Source organism: Mus caroli, chromosome 19, assembly GCF_900094665.2.
Source record: "Mus caroli chromosome 19, CAROLI_EIJ_v1.1, whole genome shotgun sequence".
Lineage (NCBI taxonomy): Eukaryota > Metazoa > Chordata > Mammalia > Rodentia > Muridae > Mus > Mus caroli.
In genome coordinates this window covers 42,707,826-42,727,081 of record NC_034588.1, presented here as the reverse complement: position 1 = coordinate 42,727,081, position 19,256 = coordinate 42,707,826, and the positions used below count along the sequence as shown (strand labels likewise).

Here is a 19,256-nt window from a genome sequence, read left to right as displayed (position 1 = left end):
GGGGCATACAAAGTTTGCAAGTCCAATGGGCCTCTCNTTCCAGTGATGGCCGACTAGGCCATCCTTCTATACGGCACACACTTTTAATCCCAGCACTTGGGAAGCAGAAGCAGGCGACCTCATGAGTGAGATCCAGGACAGCCAGGGCTATACAGAAAAACCCTGGCTGGATAAACAAAAAAAAAAAAAGCAAAACCAACAAACAACTGTATCTCCTTCACCCCACAAGAGTCTGTATCCTAAAAATATCTTCATGCACAGGCCTAGGAGCTCTCACTGGAGAGTAGGCAGCAGGAGAACCGGGATTCCAGTCCAGCCTGCACAGCTCTACAGGATTTAGAAAGGGACGGTGTAAATGCTAGCCATGCAAGCATAAACACCTGAGTTCAGATCCTTGACGTGGCTGTACAAGCAGGGCACAGTGGCCTGCATCAGTAGTCCTAGGGCTGGCAGGGTACTGATGACCCTGGAGCTCACTGGCTAGATTTCTCCTTTCAAAAACAAAGGGAGGGGGCTTGGAAAGATGGCCAGTCTGGCCTAGAATGCAAATTCTAGAACAGCTAAACATTTGAGCCTGTTTCAAATAAACGTGTCAGATGAGGTGTGGTGGCACACACCTTTAATCCCAGCATCCAGAAGGCAGAGGCAGGAGGATCTTTTGAGTTTGAGGCCAGCCAGGGATTCTTGCCTCAAACAAAAAACACAAAGGTGGGGTACGAGATGGCACCCAGAGATGGGTCACACTGCCACACACAATGTATGAACGTGTATGTTCACATACAATTATCCTTCCCCCCAAAAGGGTGGCTGCATTAGCTCAACAATACAGCTCTTGCTTCCCCAAGTCTGAGACTCTAAACTCAACCCCACCCAGTGCTTCAATAACAAAAAAGGACCAGGGGGTGGTTTAGTGCCTAAAACCTTTGTCTAACAAGAAGGACCTGAGGGATTGATTCTCCAGGGCCTCCAAACTGCCGGGTGTGGCAGGTGGAGAATGGCTTCCTAGGGGCACAATGGCCAAACCAGTTTAGTGAGCTTCAGGGCTGTGAAGAGGTCAGCACTCCTCGTGAGGTTGGTCTAAGAAACCGTCCTGCCTCTGTCCACACATATGCTGCCTCCCACACACATACAGAACAGGCTGGGCATGGAGAGTGCTTGTCTAACATACACTAAGTTCTGGGTTCAATGCAGAGCATCATATAAACCGGATGTAGTGAATCCTAGCACTTGGGAGATGGAGGGGCAGAGGCTCAAGGTCATCTTTAGCTACACAGTGAACCAGGATGCAGGAGTCTGTCAAAATATAAACTTCACATGCCTTTCAAGTTTGAGAAGTTTTTCCTGACTTATTTTACATGTGACAGATGTGAGAAGCCAAGTCAATGTGACCTTACACCTAGCTAGAAGAGGGCCTAGGAACTGAGTGACGGACTTACTGTATTCAGAGAAATACCAGATAGACATTGGCACACAGAAAAGACACGTTGGAGTTCCCTCTAGTTCATGTTTATTAGAGTTCCCTTCCCCCCAGAACCACCTTACATAGAAATCCAAGTTAGTTTGTTCAACACCTGTTATTAAAAACCAAATACCACTTAAAAATCCCAATTTAACACATTTTTATTGAACTTTTTCTCCATTTCCTTATAAAACAGTCATTTTCCATACTAGCAGCTCTCCCCTAGAGTTGGGGAGGGGGTTGAAAGAGGCTGGACACCTCCAGAGAAAATGGGTGGGGGAGGAATGCCCAGGGTTACCTCCGGAGGTTCTTCTGAGCCTGTTTCAACAATGTATCAAAGTCAAGTGAATCAAATTTGCTCTTTACAGGAGCAGGATCAAAGTCTTCACGATTGGAGTCTACAGAAGCAGAAAGGGACAAAAATTACGGTCTCTTACCACACTTCTCAAACGGGAGCCATGGCCATCCAAGAAGTGGAGAGAGGCAAACTGCCCTGCTTGTGACGAACATGGGAGGCCCCTCCCACTCACCCACTCTGGGGTTCTCTGTATGTCAAACCCAGAGCTAGCTTTCCTCTCAAATGCTGTCAAGAAGCCCGTCTCCATCACTCACCAAGGTCAGAGTAACTCCTCTTGCAGAACTGCCTTCGGCCCCCAAAGCAGAGATCAAAGGGCTGCTCGTCTGCCTGCCGCAACTTGTGGCCACTCTCAATGGCTGCAAATGCCTCTTCAGCATAACGGTAAGTGACGAAACCATAGTTGTCACTAGAGGAGAGGGTGAGCCATTTGGGCACAGAGGTGTTTCTTCTCATTTCCCCAATGGCCAACCTTCTGATTATAAAAATGAAGGGGACCGGGCAGTGATGGCCCACACCTTTAATCCCAGCACTTGGGAGGCAAAGGCAGGTAGATTTCTGAGTTCAAGGCCAGCCTGGTCTACAGAGTGAGTTCCAGGACAGCCAGGGCTACACAGAGAAACCCTGTCTCGAAAATAAAAAACAAAAAAACAAAAACAAAAAAAATCCCCACAAAACCAAGGGGACCCTGCCCAGCCCAGCCCAGCCCAGCAGAAGACAGGGAAGACAGAGAAACATCAAGGCATAAAAATTTAACAGGAAAAAAAAAATCCCAACTTTAAGACTTACCCTTGGACACGAAAATGAATGGTACACTCCTCAATTTCTCCAAAAACAGAGAACCTCTGTTTCAGCTCTGACCGAGTCATTCGGCCAGGTATTTTCCCAATGAAGACCACCCTTCTCTCTTCCTGTATTGGATAAAGGAACAGTGACTGTGGCTATGAGCCAAAGCTATGGCTGGTGATGATTGAGCTCAGCACACAGTAAGCCCCTCCCCCCATGACCTGCTGCCCTACTCACTATTGCACGCTCCTTCTGCAGCACTCTCTGCCTTTGGTAATGGTCATTTGCACGGTGGTAAGAGCTGTACCTGACAAGAGAGGTACCGTCAGTCCCCAGACAAGTCAAGACTCAGAACTCTCGGGCACCCACCCGGCATCCTAGATACACCGCCCTCAAACACATGGCCATGCTCACCGCCGCCTCCGGTCACTTCTCCTGCAAGGGGACACAGAGGGAGACCGGCTTCTGGAACTGGACGATGAGGAGGAAGAGGAGGAGGAGGAAGAGGAGGAGGAACACCTTCTGGACCGTCCAGAGGAACTGCAGCTGGACCTGTAATAAAGACCGTGAAAAGGATGGGAATGGGACGGGTAGGTCAGAGCCGCCTGTCAGGAGGCTCAGCACCACGGATGAAGGGAAGAGCAAGGGTTTCAGGTTTTCTTTGCAGGAAACAGCCTTCATACATTTTTTGATATGTCAAGCATTTTTACAGTTTTACCTATTTTTACTACCTTTCCCCCGAGATGGAGAATCTTACTACACAGCCCAAGCCAGCCTTTAAATGGAGATTCTCCTGTGGCTCCCTTGCCAGCACTGGGACTGTGCTGGCACGTACAGTTCTCTTTTTGATGCTGAGGATTATACCAGGGCCGTCTGCATCCTTGACTCAGCTCTATTACTACTAATTACTGCTGTTTTCTACTGCACCACTGAAAACGGGAAACCACTTAACAAATGGGAAAGAGGAAGGACATTCAGGGAGACTCGGGGGACGGAGGGCTCGCTAACCCTAGTTTTCACAGCTACTCCACAGTGCTGGGGTAAGGTACCAGTCCGAGTTCTAACTGTTCTCCTGCCATATCTCAAAGGAATACCATAACCAAGGTGAGAGGGAGGTTACCATGTCAGGACTACTGTTCAGAGCCATCCTCTGAAGATAGGTATCAGTGCTAAAACACTGTTTTTTGTTTGGTTGGTTTTTGTTTTGTTTTGGTTTTAGTTTGGTTTTTTGAGACAGAGTTTCTCTGTATAGCCCTGGCTATCCTGAAACTCACTTTATATACCAGGCTGGCCTCGGAACTCAGAAATCCACCTGCCTCTGCCTCCCAAATGCTGGGATTAAAGGCATGCACCACCAGGCCCGGCTTTTTTTTTTTTTTTTTGTTTTGTTTTGGTTTTTGTGTGTTTTTTTTTTTTTTTTTTTTTTTTTTTTTTTTGAGACATATATCCCAAACTCTGTATGTAGCCAAGGATAATTTAACCTGTGACCCTTCTGCCTCCATCTCCTAAGTGCTAGGATTACAGGCTGTAGCATGTCTAAGTACGAGGTGCTGGGAGTCAAACCCACGGCTTCACACACACAAGGCAGGCACTCTAACTGATCTACAACCGCAGCACATCCCACAGGGGACCTTCCTTCTTTTACAATCATCATGTGTGTGGAAAAGTATGCATACAGAGGTCAGAGGATAACTGTTGAACTCTTTTGTTTCATTCTAGCATATGGTTCTAGGTTCACACTCAGGTTAGCAGCATGCATCTTTACCTACTGAGCCATCTCACCAGCATGTAAGATTAACCCACTACCCTGCCTTAGCACCAAGAAAATACCGAATACCACGTATAAGCACCACTGTAATAGTATGACGTAACCCAATTAGACCAACTGCATCTACCCAAGGCACATCTCTCAAGTAAACAGAAACTTCAGGAGTATCCCAGACTCCAACCATCCAGAAAAAGAATAGAGCCACAACGACTCAAAGTACATGAGTTAGCCCATGGCCTTTTCAAGTTAACCAGAGTGCAGGAGCTTCCCAAAGGACAGAAGCTAACAGGCCATCAAAGCTCACCTTCGCCACCTCTTGTTGGGGGGGGAGAAGGACCTGGACCTGGACCGGGATCGGGATGAGGAAGACACCGATGAGGACGAGGACGCTCCACTGGTCCGGCTGGACCCAGAGCTGACAGAACGGCTACTGCGGCCACGGCGGCCTTGCCAGCCCCGACTTGAGGGGCTGACTGATCTGCAGGCTTTCCGGTAACAGCGCATTGACTGCTGCTTGTCTGAGGGCTCAGAGGGAGTCCTAGCGTTTATTTCATTCCGGCAGGGTGAAGCCTCAGGGGACAGCAAGGTGGATGGGGCAAAACAAGGCGCTGAAGGATCTGCCTGCTCAATGTTAGTCCTGTGATCAAGTGGCTCCTGGGAAGTAGCCGTGCATGGGAGTGGGGGTGCAGCTGAGCCCAATGACAACACAGGTTTGATGGTGATGTCCTGATGGCGCTTGACATTCCATCGGGAGCCCATCTCTGAAATGACTAGGGCAGGCATCCTTTTTGGGGGTGTCCTGCTTCGGACACAATAGTCATGGTCCCCAGAGCCCACGTGGACTGGACTAGGGCCGTGGGCCCCTTCTTGGAGGCAGGCTGTAGCTGGAGGTTTGGCCTCTGTAATTCCTTCAGGCTTCAGGGTTCCCTCTTGGCCGGTGGATTTAGGAGATTTGGCTTTGGCCAACAGTGAGACAGCAGCCAGGGGTTTCCATAACTGGTGGGGAGGGGTAGCTGGAGGGGTGAGCCCTGTGGGGGAAGGGAGGATGGAGATAGCAGGGTGAGATCCAGTTTTATTCTCCAAACTCTGTGTATCTAGGCTCAAGCTCCCACTTCTCAGTGTGTCCTTACTAACATCGACAACGGCCCAACTTCTCTCACTACCTGAGGTCAGCCACTCAACTACCTAATTAACCTTAGCATTTTCATTCTTAAGTGTACTCCTCCACCTAGCCTTACCTAATGTCTAGGTTGCACCGTACCTAGACTAGTACCATAAACTTACCTACTTCCCTTCTGGCTCCATACCTGTCTGTCTTCTTGATTCCTGCTAGGCAAACCATCCAAAATAATCAACGTGAGAATGCCTTTTCAATTGTTTCTCCAATACATATGCAGGATGAAGTTCAAGCAGCTTAATACGGCATTCAAAGTTCCCATAATCTGAGCCCTAGCTTACCTCCTGCTTGTTCTCTGTCCATTATCCTAACTCAGCCTCGACACTCTGGGTCAAACCAAACCACATACAGAGCTGCAGGTAACAAACTAGTCGCTCCTGTTGTTCAGTCAGGCCGTCCATTCATCCCCTAAAAGCTACCATCCGACCAACAGCAGTGATTGTTTTCAAACCTCAGCTTAGGACCTTCTATATAATCCTCCCCTTATTGTTCCTCACTTCCGATTGAGTATCGGAAACATCTGCCCCCTTGACCATGAGCACAACAATGGAGATCAGATAATGTCTGTACCCAACGCCGACACACACTTGATGCACAGCATATGTGCAGACACATGTGCTGTACTGACTAAGAGCTGGAGTACAACCTGAACCCACCTGCCACGTTGGCCAGTTCTGGGGCTTGTAACCGGTCTAGGGGTTTCTTCTCCTGGGGAGTGTCAATGCTGCTGGCAGGGGGGAAAAGGGAAAGCCTGGTTCATTGCCTCAATATCTTGTACATCTGCTTTCCTCAAAAAGCAATGAAAGGTGTATGGGGGGAGCAGGGGGAAGGATACCCAACGTGGCCCCAGTAATCTCCCTCTAGCACAGAAGGGCCTTAGTGACCAAGGTGTAGATGGGGCTTACTCAACATTGCCAAACTTCAGGAGGCTGACTAGGCAGAATCATCAATGAAATGATCCTGCACAGCCCCCACCTCCTCCTTCAGTCAAAAACCTTGCCTACCAAGCTCAAATTTAACTGAAACCAGTATAAAGGACATGTTCAGCAGACAGGAATGTGAAAAATGAGGCCTTATTGTTAGAATGCTACAAAGTAAAGGGGTTCTAGTACCCTGCCCTCCAAGGAATTAGGGGAAGCCCCAGGCATCCCCCTCCACCCCCTGCTTTAGTTGGTCCCCTCACCAGCACTGAACAAGCTTTAAGTCTGATAATGGAAGAAAAAAAATCCCAAAGAATATTTTGCCATAAATTAAGGGGCACCTCCAAGGCACACAGAATTTCTGATAGTGCATACCCCTCCCCCAAACTCATCACCCATGACAGGGTGGTAACAGAGAAGGGGACAAAAACTGGGGGAAGACACTAGAGTCGATGAACATCCCTGCCACAAAGGTGTCCAGTTGCAAGTCCTGGAGTGCTGGCTGGCTGCTGACCAACAGCTGTAGGGTAACTCGCTCATATCTCCATACTTACCCTGAGTTTCCTACAGCCAAGCTGTCAGCAGAAGCCGGGAGAGGACACTCCTTTTTGGCTGTAAAGAAATCATATTAGTTAAAAGCCCAACCAGATGTTCCAAACTGAGGTGGCATAGAAGTGCATTCTTATCAAAATGCATTCCTTTTTTTTTTTAATTATTTGTTTATTATATGCAAGTACACTGTAGCTGTCTTCAGACACTCCAGAAGAAGGCATCAGATTTCGTTACAGATGGTTGTGAGCCACCATGTGGTTGCTGGGATGTGAAACTCAGGACCTTTGGAAGAGCAGTCGGCGCTCCTAACCGCTGAGCCATCTCACCAGCCCCAAAATGCATTCTTATCCAGAGAAGAAATAAGCCAGCTTTGCCTACATACCCCGACTGAGCTCAGATCCAGTCTCCTCTAGTGCTATCTCATCAATGAGACTGAATTATTTCTTTTCTGCCCAGAAATACCCACTCCCAACTGAATGTGAGACTGAGTCCAAATTGATGGACTAACCATACATTGAAATAGGGTCTAGGTCTGGAGCCCAGCAGGCCTGTAACTCACCATGTAGAGGAGGGTGGCCTAGAACTCAGATCTGTTTCCCAGTGAGGGGATTAAACGGACACACTATACTTGACCTTAGACTTATCCAGCAACTGAATCCAGGACCACGGCACAGGAAGCACAGCTTCTCCCATGAAAGGGAAACTACATCTCTAACACACAGCCTTCCTGTCTCACTCTTCTGTTTTATACTCTACCATGTACTCTGCAAAAACCTGTTACCAACTCAAGTGTCATCTGTGCAGTCTTTGCTCCAATGATACAGTAAGTTCTTCTAGAAGAGAATATAGTAACCTCCACAGCCCACAGCACCTAGCACCCTGCTTTGTCTTGAGAAAATCAAGTTCTTCATTGTCTTCTAAATGAACCTCACCCTCCACCCCAGACAGGGTTTCTGTCTGCCTGCAACTCACTCTGTAGACCAAGCTGGTCTGGAACTGAGAAATCCACCTGCTTCTGCCTCCTGAGAGCTGGGATTAAAAACATGCCACAATGCCTGGCTCCAAATGCATCTTAAAAAAAAAAAACTTATTTACTTTATGTATATGAGTGCTCTATCTGCACGTACACCTGCACGCAAGAGAGCATCAAAAATCACTTAGTTGTTAGACCGGCAGTGGTGGCACACACCTTTAATCCCAGCACTTGGGAGGCAGAGGCAGGTGGATTTTTGAGTTCGAGGCCAGCCTGGTCTACAGAGTGAGTTCCAGGACAGCCGGAACTATAGAGAAACCCTGTCTCGGAAAAAAAGAAAAAAGAAAAAAACAAAAAACCTCAATTAGTTGTGAGCCACCATGTGGTTGCTGAGAATTGAACTCAGGACCTCTGGAAGATGAGCAGCTGGTGCTCATAACTACTGAGCCGTCCAAATGCATCTTATAGGAACCATCCAATACCTCTGTTTCTCTGCCTTGTATGCTACATATATTCTATCAAATTCCACCTCTCAAAGCTCAACTGAAGAGCTGTTTCCCTGTAGAAAAAGTCCCCATCAAATCCCACCCTCCCTGCATCCTCTCTTTATCTACTTTTCTAATTACTAACCCTATACCACCATGTCCCTGACTATTCTCCCCGAGGAAATGCTGTCTCCCTGTGCCAATTAAATGTTAAATGGCTCTTCTGATGGTTTAGACGGTGCCTACCCTCTACCCCAGTTCATGCCGCTATGAGACTGAACCCAAAGGAAGCACAGACGAGAAGGAGGAGCTGGAGCAGAACTGCCTAGGTTTCCTCACCTTCGGACTTCTCAAACTGCTCCAGCAGACTTGACAGGTCTGATGCTTCGATCCCTGTGAGAACAACACAAGATTAAAATCTAGCCCTCACCAACTGAGCTTCTAGGTCCCGAGAAACCCCTTCGCTTCTCCACTCACATGCCTCCCAGTGCACCAGAGTGAGTGAACCCAGAGAGCTGCACACAGCAAGATCTCCCAACCCCTACACCCTTCTTGTACTAAGCGCACCGTCTGTCACTCACCAATCTCACTGATGAAAGCCTGTACCACATCCTCAGGACCCTGAGCACGTGGGGTGGGCAGGAAGGACAGCTTCCTTAGACGGGCTGGATGGACAGCAGGCAGCTTTGCAACAGTGCTCTGCTTTGGCACGGGAACAGACTTGATAGCTGTAGAGACGGGCTTCTCCTTTGGTCTGCTCTCCTGGGTCTCAGGCTTTAGCCTCTCTGATACAGACTCCTCAAAAATTATACCCTCAGTAGACAGAGCCGATGGAGCCTTGATCTGGGGACTCTGTACCAAGGTGGACACTTTGTGTTCCGATCGGGGAGATACAGGCACTGGCTGAGCCTCCGGCTTTGTAGGTTCTACTGGTGAAGCTGCGGGGCTGGCCGGCCCAGAGCTTAGGGAAGAAGTCACTGGCTCAGGAAGCACATCTTCAGGAGGACCAGCTGGATCACTACTGGGTTCCACGTGGGACAGAGGAACAGCTCTTCCAGTAGGGACTGAAGACAACGGAGGTGGAGAAACAGTAGACCAAAAGGGAGGCTGTTGCAGCCCTGGGCCCCACCCAAGGGACCCATAGGCACAGCTGGAGCTGTAAGGTGAAACTGGTGCAGGAGGGGGTACCCAAGGCACATTGCAAGTTGGGGGCACAGCATAGGTACCAGGAGTACCAGATACTATGGGCATCGTTGGTGGTGGGGGCAGACAAGAATAGCCCGGAGGGGACACAGAGGGGTAACAAGACCAGGGTGGCACAGGGGCATACTGAGTATAGGGGTCAGGTGGCATTTGTCTCATTGATACTGGAAGTCCAGGAGGTTGCAAGGGAGGTGGGGGCAGGCTGGGGACTCCGTGGCCACTTGAAGGAAGAGGAAGCAGAGGGGGTATGCTCGGAGGAAAAGGCAAAGGAGCGGGCACTGTGGAAGGGATGGGTCCAGCAGGAGACACAGACTGCAAAGGAGGAGGGGGTGGTCTAACTGCAAGTGGCATCTCATGAGATGACACCTGTTCAGAATGAGTTGAAACCATAAGTTTGCTTGCAGATGGCTCAGGAGTAGGGGAAGCAGGATTAGAACCCACAGACACAGTCTCTGGTACAGCTATAGGGCTTCTCTGTGGAGCTGTCTTCCTGGTTGGGGCTGATGGAACAAGACAAGGGATATCTGCCAGCTCTGTGGGGGTCTCTGGGAGACTAGGCCACTTGCCAACTGGGGGCTGAGAATTCCTGTCTTCTGTTTCTGTTTGCCGCTGCTGCCTTCGCTGTCGGTACTCAGATAGGCTGAGAGGCCGAGGTTTGGCTTCCTGGGTTGTAGCGCTGGTATTACCTTCCACCTTCAGAGGACCTACAACATCCTTGCCTTCAGGGGTGCCAACCTTAGGATGGTCTGCGGACTGTAGGGAAGGACGACTCCCCTGAGCTGCTGCTGCTGCTGCTGCTGCACGCCTAGGATCAGTGGGTCTGCACTTAACTACCACAGGCTCTGCTGGAGCCAGGTCATTTGGAACAGGGTCAGCTGCCACTGTGTTTGCTAGGACAGCATCAGCTGGAGACAAGTTACCCGAAGTGGGGATAGACACTGCAGGTTCAATTCCTTTCTTGTCAGCCAGGACTGAGCTAGTCAGGTTTGGGCCTACTGGGAGAGAACCAACCAGCTCTGTACCAGATGAAGCCTGGTCAACAGGTACAGCATTGCCAACTGCAGAGGCATCACTTTCAACAGAGTCAACAGGCATGGAGTCAGCTTGAGCAGAGTCATTTAATGAGAGAGTGGGGTTGGCTTGGCTGGTCTCAAGCAGCTTAGGACAGAGATCCAGAGCATCTTCTTCAGCAGAACTATCCTGTCCTGCACTTCTCTCTAAGTTCTCGGACTCCGTCTTCTCTAAGGCAGCTGCCCAGGCCCGAGCCCAAGCCCGTGGCTTCCCTCTGCTCTGAGGGGCAGCCACCTCTCTCTGAAGCTCTTCGTGGGGCTGTTTCTGTGAACTGCCTGCCTGAGAGTTCACCTCTGCAGACACAGTAGACTGTCCTCGAGAAGATGACCTCAGCCGCCTGGTACAGCCTTCCACACAGGCTGCGGGCTGTTCCTTGTTCTTCTTCTTCCTGCCCTTTCTGGGAACTTTCTGAGAAACCTGACTTGCACTGGCAGGTAGGCTCTGAGGTTCCTTGGATGTCAATGACTCCATGATTTCCCTGGGCTCCGATAAGCAGGCGGAGCTCAGTGGTAATTCTTGATCAGGGCAAGGAGCAACTTCAGGCACAGCAGCTTCTGTCTCGGACTCCATGGTGGGCATGAGTAACTGCAAGGCAGGACTGCTTCCTAGAGACTCATCCAGGAGCACAGACTGGGATCCAGAAGGAATCTGCCGCACCACGACTGGGATCTCGAGGTCATCACCAGTTGTGGCTGCCTGGCCAACAATCTCCAGCACAACACAGCCCTCAGGCAGCGTCAACTCGTCAGCATCAGCCTGTCCCTGGAGTTCACCCTCAAGGGATGCCAAGTGGGTGAGGTTGGGCAAGCAGTAGGGATGCATGGCCCGAACCAGCTCACTCAAGGAGGAGATGCTCTCGTCGCCAGGGGCTGACGCTGGCGCATCTGCTGCCTCGGCTGTGCCTTCTTCCTCAGGGCATGCCAGGTGCATGGGGAAGTCCAGCACGTTCACCGAGTTGTCGAGTTCACCAGCAAGCATCTGACCACTGAAACCAGCGACCTCCTCCTCCTCTTCCCCATCACTGCGCTGCTGGGGAGGAGGGGACTGACCCCATCGAGGTCTTGGTCTCGAGGGTCTCCAGCTAGGCAGCTTAGGGGAAGAAGTTTCCAAGAAAGGAGGCGGAGAGAAGTCCCATGGAGAATCTGCAAGAGGCATCTCAACCTACAGGAGAAGCACAGACTCAGAGGTACTCCGCAGCACATGCTTTCCCGATGCTGCCTCTCCACGCCCTCCCCATCTGTGAGTTCAAAAGGGTCCTAGGTCAGACTTACCCCACTCACCCGACTACTTCCTGTGCTGGGCCCCAAAGGGTCAATTGGGGTGATAAGGTCACGTTCTGGGGGTGTCCGAGAGAGATTGAGCAGCTTGTGCAGCTGAGAGGAAGAAAGGCCCCCATCAGTTTGTGCACAGCTATATGAAGAGGCTCCCGGACCTGGTTGGAACCTTTGGACTAGCCCTGTATCCCTCCCTGAGGCCATACTCACAGAGGAGCTCTCCCGAGGGGACACAAGCAGCTCTGAATCAGGAATGGTGTCAAAAGGGGACAGGTTCTCAGAATCTGCATTGTCCAAGATCTCCGTCAGAGCTGTGAGCAGCGACATTTCATTCTGGTCCTCCAGAGATAACCTGCTCTGCTCCAGAAAGACAAGAGGACCCCCCACAAGATCTCTAATAACCTTCTAGGCCATAAAAAGAACTAAATGCCAGGAGACTTAGTCTCCCAGACTCACTTCACTTAATTTGCCAGCAAGAAGGATCTGAGTAGTGGGAAGCATGGGTCCCATCTTTCACTGTTCACCCAACTCTCCGGTTCTAACGGAGAGGCTTAGCTTGAGTCTTAAGCTTGGCTTTCACACTCGTATACACTCAAGTGATACTAAGATGCTCAGGAGACCATCCTAGGCTAGATTGGAATTAGGCTCAAAAGCAGTCTCCATGAACCTCCTCCTGGACACGTAGATCAAAGACCCTGAAAGGAGAATAAGCTTTGGACCATGGTCCAAGCTGAAGGCATCCTTCATGGGCTGTACTCTGAGGGTCTGCAGTCTAATACCATTAAAAAAATAGTAATTTTTTTAAAAAGTTTAAAAAAAAAAATCTTTCAAGGGCTCAGGTTGGGCATCTGATGGGCCAAGGATCTGAGAGAACAAAGCCATCTCTGAAACAACTCCAAAGATTCAAGACATAACGCCCCCTGCAAAGATCCTGTCTGAAGGACTCTAAGCCCTGCCCCAGCTTACCTCTCCAAAATCCTCAATGAGGGATATAAGGGAGGCATCCATGTAGCTCTGCATGGTCTCCAGGAGTGTCTCATCCTGCAGTATCAGTTCCTCCATTTCCAGGTCTTTCTCCCTCAGAGAGGGGCCCAGTCGAGAAAGGCTGACAAAGCTAGAGTCATTCCCGTCCTCATGGACCTAAGGCAAAAGATTTTGGGAGAAGGTGAATTACAAAGACCCAAGTCTTCTGGAGGGCAGCTAATCGATAACTCCATTAAAACCAGGTATCCCGGGGGCTGGTGAGATGGCTCAGTGGGTAAGAGCACCCGACTGCTCTTCTGAAGGTCCAGAGTTCTAATCCCAGCAACCACATGGTGGCTCACAACCATCTGTAACGAGATCTGGCGCCCTCTTCTGGAGTGTCTGAAGACAGCTACAGTGTACTTACATATAATAAATAAATAAATCTTTAAAAAACAAAAACAAAAACAGGTATCCCTCGGGAAAAACAAACAAACAAACAAGTATGCAGCCCTCAATCAATGGGCTGAAGCCAGCATTGCTGCCATGGTCAAAGGTCTGGACTAGCTATGGACAGCCGTACAACTCCGATGCAAAGCTCGGAAGGCAGTGTTCTGGGCACAACAGTTTAGACTCCGCCCGTAAACGGCTGGAGCCGTTAATAAACTGGGGAGCAGAAACATCAAAAAGATAAAGACCGGGCAGCAAGATGGCTCAGCTGGCTTACTTCAAAAGCCAGATGGACAACCCAAATTCAATCCCCAAAACCCACAGAAATGTAGAACAAACCCACAAAGCTGTTCTCTCACCAACCCACATGCACACCAGAGTACTTGCTCACCCATACTCCTCACAGAAAGACCTAAGTCCACAGAAACAATGGTAACAATAGGGAAGGTTTGGGAGTTGGGTTTGGGGGTTTGGTTTTTTCTTTTTTTTTCTTTGAGACAGGGTTTCTCTGTGTAGCCCTGGCTGTCATGGAACTCAGTTTGTAGACTAGGCTTGGCCGTCACTCAAGAGATCCACCTGCCTTTGCCTCCCAAGTGCTGGGATTAAAGGCACAGCATACACTTTTAACATAAATGCTGGAAAAACTAAAGCAGAGGACTATATGGGCGTTTGAGACCAGACTGGCCAGTAAGCAAAGGCTGGCTGGGCAATGATAGCACACGCCTTTAATCCCAGCACTTGGGAGGCAGAGGCAGGCGGATTTCTGGGTTCAAGGCCAGCCTGATCTACAGAGTGAGTTCCAGGACAGCCAGAGCTACACAGAGAAACCCTGTCTCGAATACAAACAAACACAAACAAACAAAGAAAAGGCTGTCACAGGGGAAATCAGTGTTTGTTAAGAATCCATCTGCATTGTTACTTTTTAAAAGAGGAAAATAATAGATCCCCAATTCCTTTGGGACAATATGACTGATTTATATTCTCCTATGCATCACAGAGTGATTTATGTGTGCCTGTGCTCCACTGTTACCATAATTCCTAACCATGTCTTACACTCAACTAATAGTCACACTCTCTTTTCTTCTTTGGTGCTGAAGACTAAACCCACTCTAAGACTCCACAACTGAGCTGTACCTCTAGACCCAATAATGGTGAGCCACAATATGTCAACGGTTGTTCTTCACCGCCCCGACCAAATGGGAGCTAAAGAGAAAGCTTGACTGCAGAGATGGAGAGGCCCCGCCTCACACACTTCTGTGAACTAGCAGTGTCTTCAGCTTTGTCATCAGGTAGGGCCCGCTCAAACCTGTCAAGTGTCATAGGCAGGGCAAGGGCAAGGCCCAAATGGAACTGGTGAGGCCAGAGCTGCGGCTAAGCTACCTGCCCTTGGAAGCATGGGATAAAGGCCCCACAACAGACTCAGTCAGACAGACACCAACTCCTCCTGCGGCAAAGAGAAATGGGGCACTGGGACACCTCCAAAAGAAAAAGCAACAGGTGTGACCATACCCCTCAGGCACCCGGTCCTTTTAAAAGGTGGAGCTGTAGGGCCCAGGGAAAAAAACAGGCTGGTTTAGGACACTTCTTAGGAGTCTGTCTAGGCCCAAAGCTAAAGTGAGAAGGCAGCAGGTTTTAGGGACTAACCCCTCCCACCCAGGTCTTCAACCTGTAATTACAACCCGAAGCTAAATAGCGCATGGCTCAGCAAACAGTCATCGGTGAGCAAGTAGCCTGCATCTCTAGTTGCCCTGCCTCCTTCTACAGTCCAACCACTAGGCCAGACTGGTCCAGCTCTATAAACCATTCATCTCTACCTCCTCCCGGCAGGTGCTGGAGGCCAAGACAGAGACATCTACCTCCCTTTACATGGCTTCACCCACATACTTCACACTGCCTAGGTACAACCATTCCCAATGGCTAAAGGATAAGGCCAAGCCACAAGTGAGCCCGCCACTAGCATTAACTCGAGACCCCTCAGTTGGCTTCCTCACACCAATTTTGCTCATCCAGAATCCAAAGCCAAATTTCTATTTTGACACAAAGTCTCATGTAGCATGGACTGGTCTTGCACTTCTATGAAACCAAGGTTATCCTAAACTCTTGATTCTCCTACCTCTAAGCCCAGCCCAGAGACTTTTTAATGTTTCTATATACTTTAAAACATATGACTAGTTGATCCAGGATTAACAACGAAAAAAACACAGCCAGGCAGTGGCTTAGCTTAATGCCAGCACTTGGGAGGCAGAGGCAGGCAGATTTCTGAGTTTGAGGCCAGCCTGGTCTACAGAGTGAGTTCCAGGAATGCTATACAGAAAAACCCTGTCTCGAAAACAAAAAAAAACAAAAACAAAAACAAAACAAAAAACCAACAACAACAACAAAAAAAAAACAAACAAACCAACAAAAAAAAAAAATCAAGTAACTTGTCATTTCCTAAGACCATCATAAATCCTGCCAAAAGACAGCGCTGCCTTCTTTTTTTGTTTGTTTTTCGTTTTTCCAGACTGGATTTCTTTGTGTAGCCCTGGCTGTCCTCGAACTCACTTCTGTAGACCAGGCTGGCCTTGAAACTCAGAAATTCGCCTGCCTCTGCCTCCCAAGTGCCGGGATTAAGGGCGTGCACCACCACACCCAGCAGCACCGCCTTTTATTGATCCCAGCACTCAAGAGGCAGAGACAGGAGGATCTCTAAGATTAAGATGACAATCAAGACTTCACAGGGAGAAATAAAAAACGCATTCAATGGTATCTTACCGCTCTTAGCATGGGATTCAAATTCCTTACAATGGCTTATGCTTTGCTCTTCCTGCCAGCCTCTTCAGCTTGTCCTCTACCATCCCACCCTTCTTCTGCTAGGCTGGCCTCACAGTTCTTCCCATAAGCCATGCCTTTGATCTTCACTTCCTATTCCCTTTGAGAAGTTTTCCACACAGCCTTAGGAGTCTCAATTTAAAAGGACTCTTCCATTTGTAGACTTCAAACTAGATTTCTGATGACTATATAATCCAAACTAACCTGCACTTTCCTTCAGCTTTACTATGTCTATCCTGAGCTCAACTTAGGATACGGCAGGGACCACATCTGTGTGGTTTAGCAACACATCTGTACTTAAATATGACACCTTGATAACTATTGGGTTGGCAGACCATGTAACTTCTACTGTTGCTGGATCTTAGACCCCTACTGTCTCTCCCAGATGATGAACAGTGCTGACCACAGAAGTTGTAAAAAGTTGGGAGGAAAAAGGATGGTTGATCCCAGAGCATGCCCCGAAAGTCATTCCCCCCTAGGCTGTTTTGCTGGACCTAGTATTACTGGGAAGCCTGCAATCAAACCTCGTATGGAGTTGCTGTCAAAAAGACAACTAATTCCTGCTCACTTCACTGCAAACCTGATTTGAGCATTTTCGGAAGCCCAGCACAAAACATTTTTCCTGACCCATTAAATGTTCAACTACATACATTCGACAGTTCTCAAAACACCTCTCATTTTTTTCCCATCTCCATCAAAAATTCCAAAAAGCCTCACACAGATACAATTCCCGAAGCTGTAGCTGAAAATTCACCCAAGCACGCCTTAACTATCTCCTCCCCAAAAAGATGCTAGAAACAAAATGAGGGGAAAAATTAAACTAGACACAGATAAGTTGACACTCCCATGACCCTTGAATCACACATATGAAGGACTGCAGCCAACCAAAACGCCAATGTTTTTGACACACAACTCACTCCAAGACGGGTCAGACAGAAGCCTCGGCGAACTCATTTCTCCACAGCCCTTTAGTCTCAAGTCCTCTAATCCTCTCCTCACACCCTGACATTTCTAGGAAGCCGACTTTGAGAACATCTGGAAAGTCCACCATCTACCGACAGAAGGCGTTGTAGACGCAGGCGAAAGAGGAAAAAACTCCTATGGCTCTGAGCAAAGTTGCCTCCAGCAGTCCCTACCTCCCTCCAGACCAGAGTCCCAGCACAAGCTTTAGAGATGGCGGGAGCGGCTGAGACACACCCAGTTCCCGGCAGTGCAGCTCCGGCGCGGATACTAGATGCCCGACAGCCTGGGACAGGAGCCACGTGGACATCCCTTCCCCGCCCCCACGTGGACCCGCGCCCCGAGCTCCCCCCGCCCCCGCCGGCGAGCCCTACCCACGTGGGCGCCCGCGCCGCCTAGGGGGAGGGGGAGGCAGACAAGTTCTCCCGGGAAATCGTCCCCCCCACACCCCACGTGCTCCGAAAAAGGAACTACAGCGCCAAGCTGGTGAAGCTTCTCCGGCATCCTTAGGAAGAAGTCTTAGCCTTCAACTCCAATCCCGAATCCCTGACGCCCCAGCTAGGGCCACGTTTCTGACGCCCGACACTCACTGTCCCTCTGGCGTGCCCAGGAATCGCCGCAGAGTCCCTGGCTCTGCTGGCATACCCTCCGCAGACAACTTCGGTCTTTTCAGCCCTACCCAACTCCCGCAGCATCGGCACGCAAGTGCTTCCTCCCTTTCCTGTGCCGTCCACGTGTCACCGCCCGGCACACGCCGCTTTGCTGCCAGCCGCGGGCCGCCGGCCACCCTCTCACCTGCTCCGCGGCGCTCCCGGAGCCCCCGGTCCCATGCGGCGCTTGGCTTCGACTCGCCCAACTGCCGCCACGCACTCCACCGCCAGGGTCAGGACCCGGGCCCCCAGTCGGAGGCGGCGCGACTCGGTCTCTCCGTCCCCGGCGCGCCGCCATCTTGGCCCCTGAACACCCAGCGCTGCTCTGATCGCCGGCGCCGCCTCGCCCAGCCGATTGTGGGAAAGGAACTACATCTCCCGAAGGACACTGCAAGACTACGAATCCCAGAAGACCATGCAGCGAACCACTTTGCAACCTGGAAAAAGATGAGGACCCTGACCTCCCTCGAGGATTTCTGGGAATTGTAGTCTCTGAAGGAAGATTAGCGGGTAGTGCTGTATGCGCATTGTAGGGCTCTCTTTTGACCAAGCTGCTGAGTACGCAGTAGTAAGGAAAATATCACTTTATTTTTTGTTAAATTGCCCAGAGGTTAGACCTCTTTGTTTGATGTTCTACCTCCTGTACTTTCCTTCCACTTTACTTCAAGTCGACCGCTGTTTTCAAGCAGCACCCCCAAGTGGATACTCCCAGTCTAGACACTAACACTCATCTAATCTCATACTGCAGCACTAGTGCAAATGTTTCTATAAAAATACCGCATCTTCCATTCTTTTCGCTACATTCTTACTCAGAAAACTACGTTGGTTTCTCTCTATCAAACTTCTTTCCTACTGCTCCAGAAATCCTTGCCATCCTCCAAGTGTTCTCCTTCACCCAACAGTGGCGGCGCACGCCTTTAATCCCAGCACTTGGGAGGCAGAGGCAGGCAGATCTCTGAGTTCGAGGCCAGCCTGGTCTGCAGAGAGAGTTCCAGGACAGCCAGAGCTACACAGAGAAACCCTAACAAAAACAAAAACAAACCAAACTACCAAACAAAAAAGTGTTCTCCTTCCCTTTGTTTCTCTGCATGGAACTTCTAACATCAAAATAGCCTTTCTGATTATCAAAGCCAACCACGATCCTTTTCTGTATTTTTACACTTCATTCCTATTTCTAATGTTCATTCATTCGTCATATTTTCGGATTTTTTTAAAGATTTATTTATTTATTAAGTACACTGTAAGTACACTGTAGCTGTCTTCAGACACTTCAGAAGAGGGCACCAGATCTCATTGCAGATGGTTGTGAGCCACCATGTGGTTGCGGGATTTGAACTCCGGACCTTCGGAAGCGCAGTCGGGTGCTCTTACCCACTGAGCCATCTCACCAGCCCATATT

At 49.6% G+C, this 19,256-nt stretch overlaps 1 protein-coding gene across 7 annotated transcripts; it reads right to left on the bottom strand.

The window, feature by feature from the left end:
• Positions 1 to 1,492: 1,492 nt before the first annotated feature.
• Pprc1 (PPARG related coactivator 1) lies at positions 1,493 to 18,202 on the bottom strand. 7 transcript variants are annotated; one of them, XM_029472779.1, is made up of 14 exons: positions 18,003 to 18,202; positions 12,990 to 13,163; positions 12,234 to 12,383; positions 12,021 to 12,122; positions 9,057 to 11,910; positions 8,815 to 8,868; positions 7,020 to 7,077; positions 6,202 to 6,272; positions 4,673 to 5,396; positions 3,015 to 3,152; positions 2,838 to 2,907; positions 2,604 to 2,725; positions 2,072 to 2,223; positions 1,493 to 1,857 (listed from the first exon to the last, which is right to left on the bottom strand). In XM_029472779.1, exons 1-14 carry the CDS (start codon positions 18,153 to 18,155, stop codon positions 1,754 to 1,756), a joined length of 4,926 nt encoding a protein of 1,641 aa, XP_029328639.1. In that variant the 5' UTR covers positions 18,156 to 18,202; the 3' UTR covers positions 1,493 to 1,753. The 7 variants fall into 7 exon arrangements, with proteins under 7 accessions (XP_029328639.1, XP_029328640.1, XP_021007878.1 ...); XM_029472780.1 differs by having other exon boundaries at positions 1,498 to 1,857; positions 6,202 to 6,269; XM_021152219.1 differs by having other exon boundaries at positions 1,498 to 1,857; positions 6,202 to 6,269; positions 12,234 to 12,380.
• Positions 18,203 to 19,256: the final 1,054 nt, after the last annotated feature.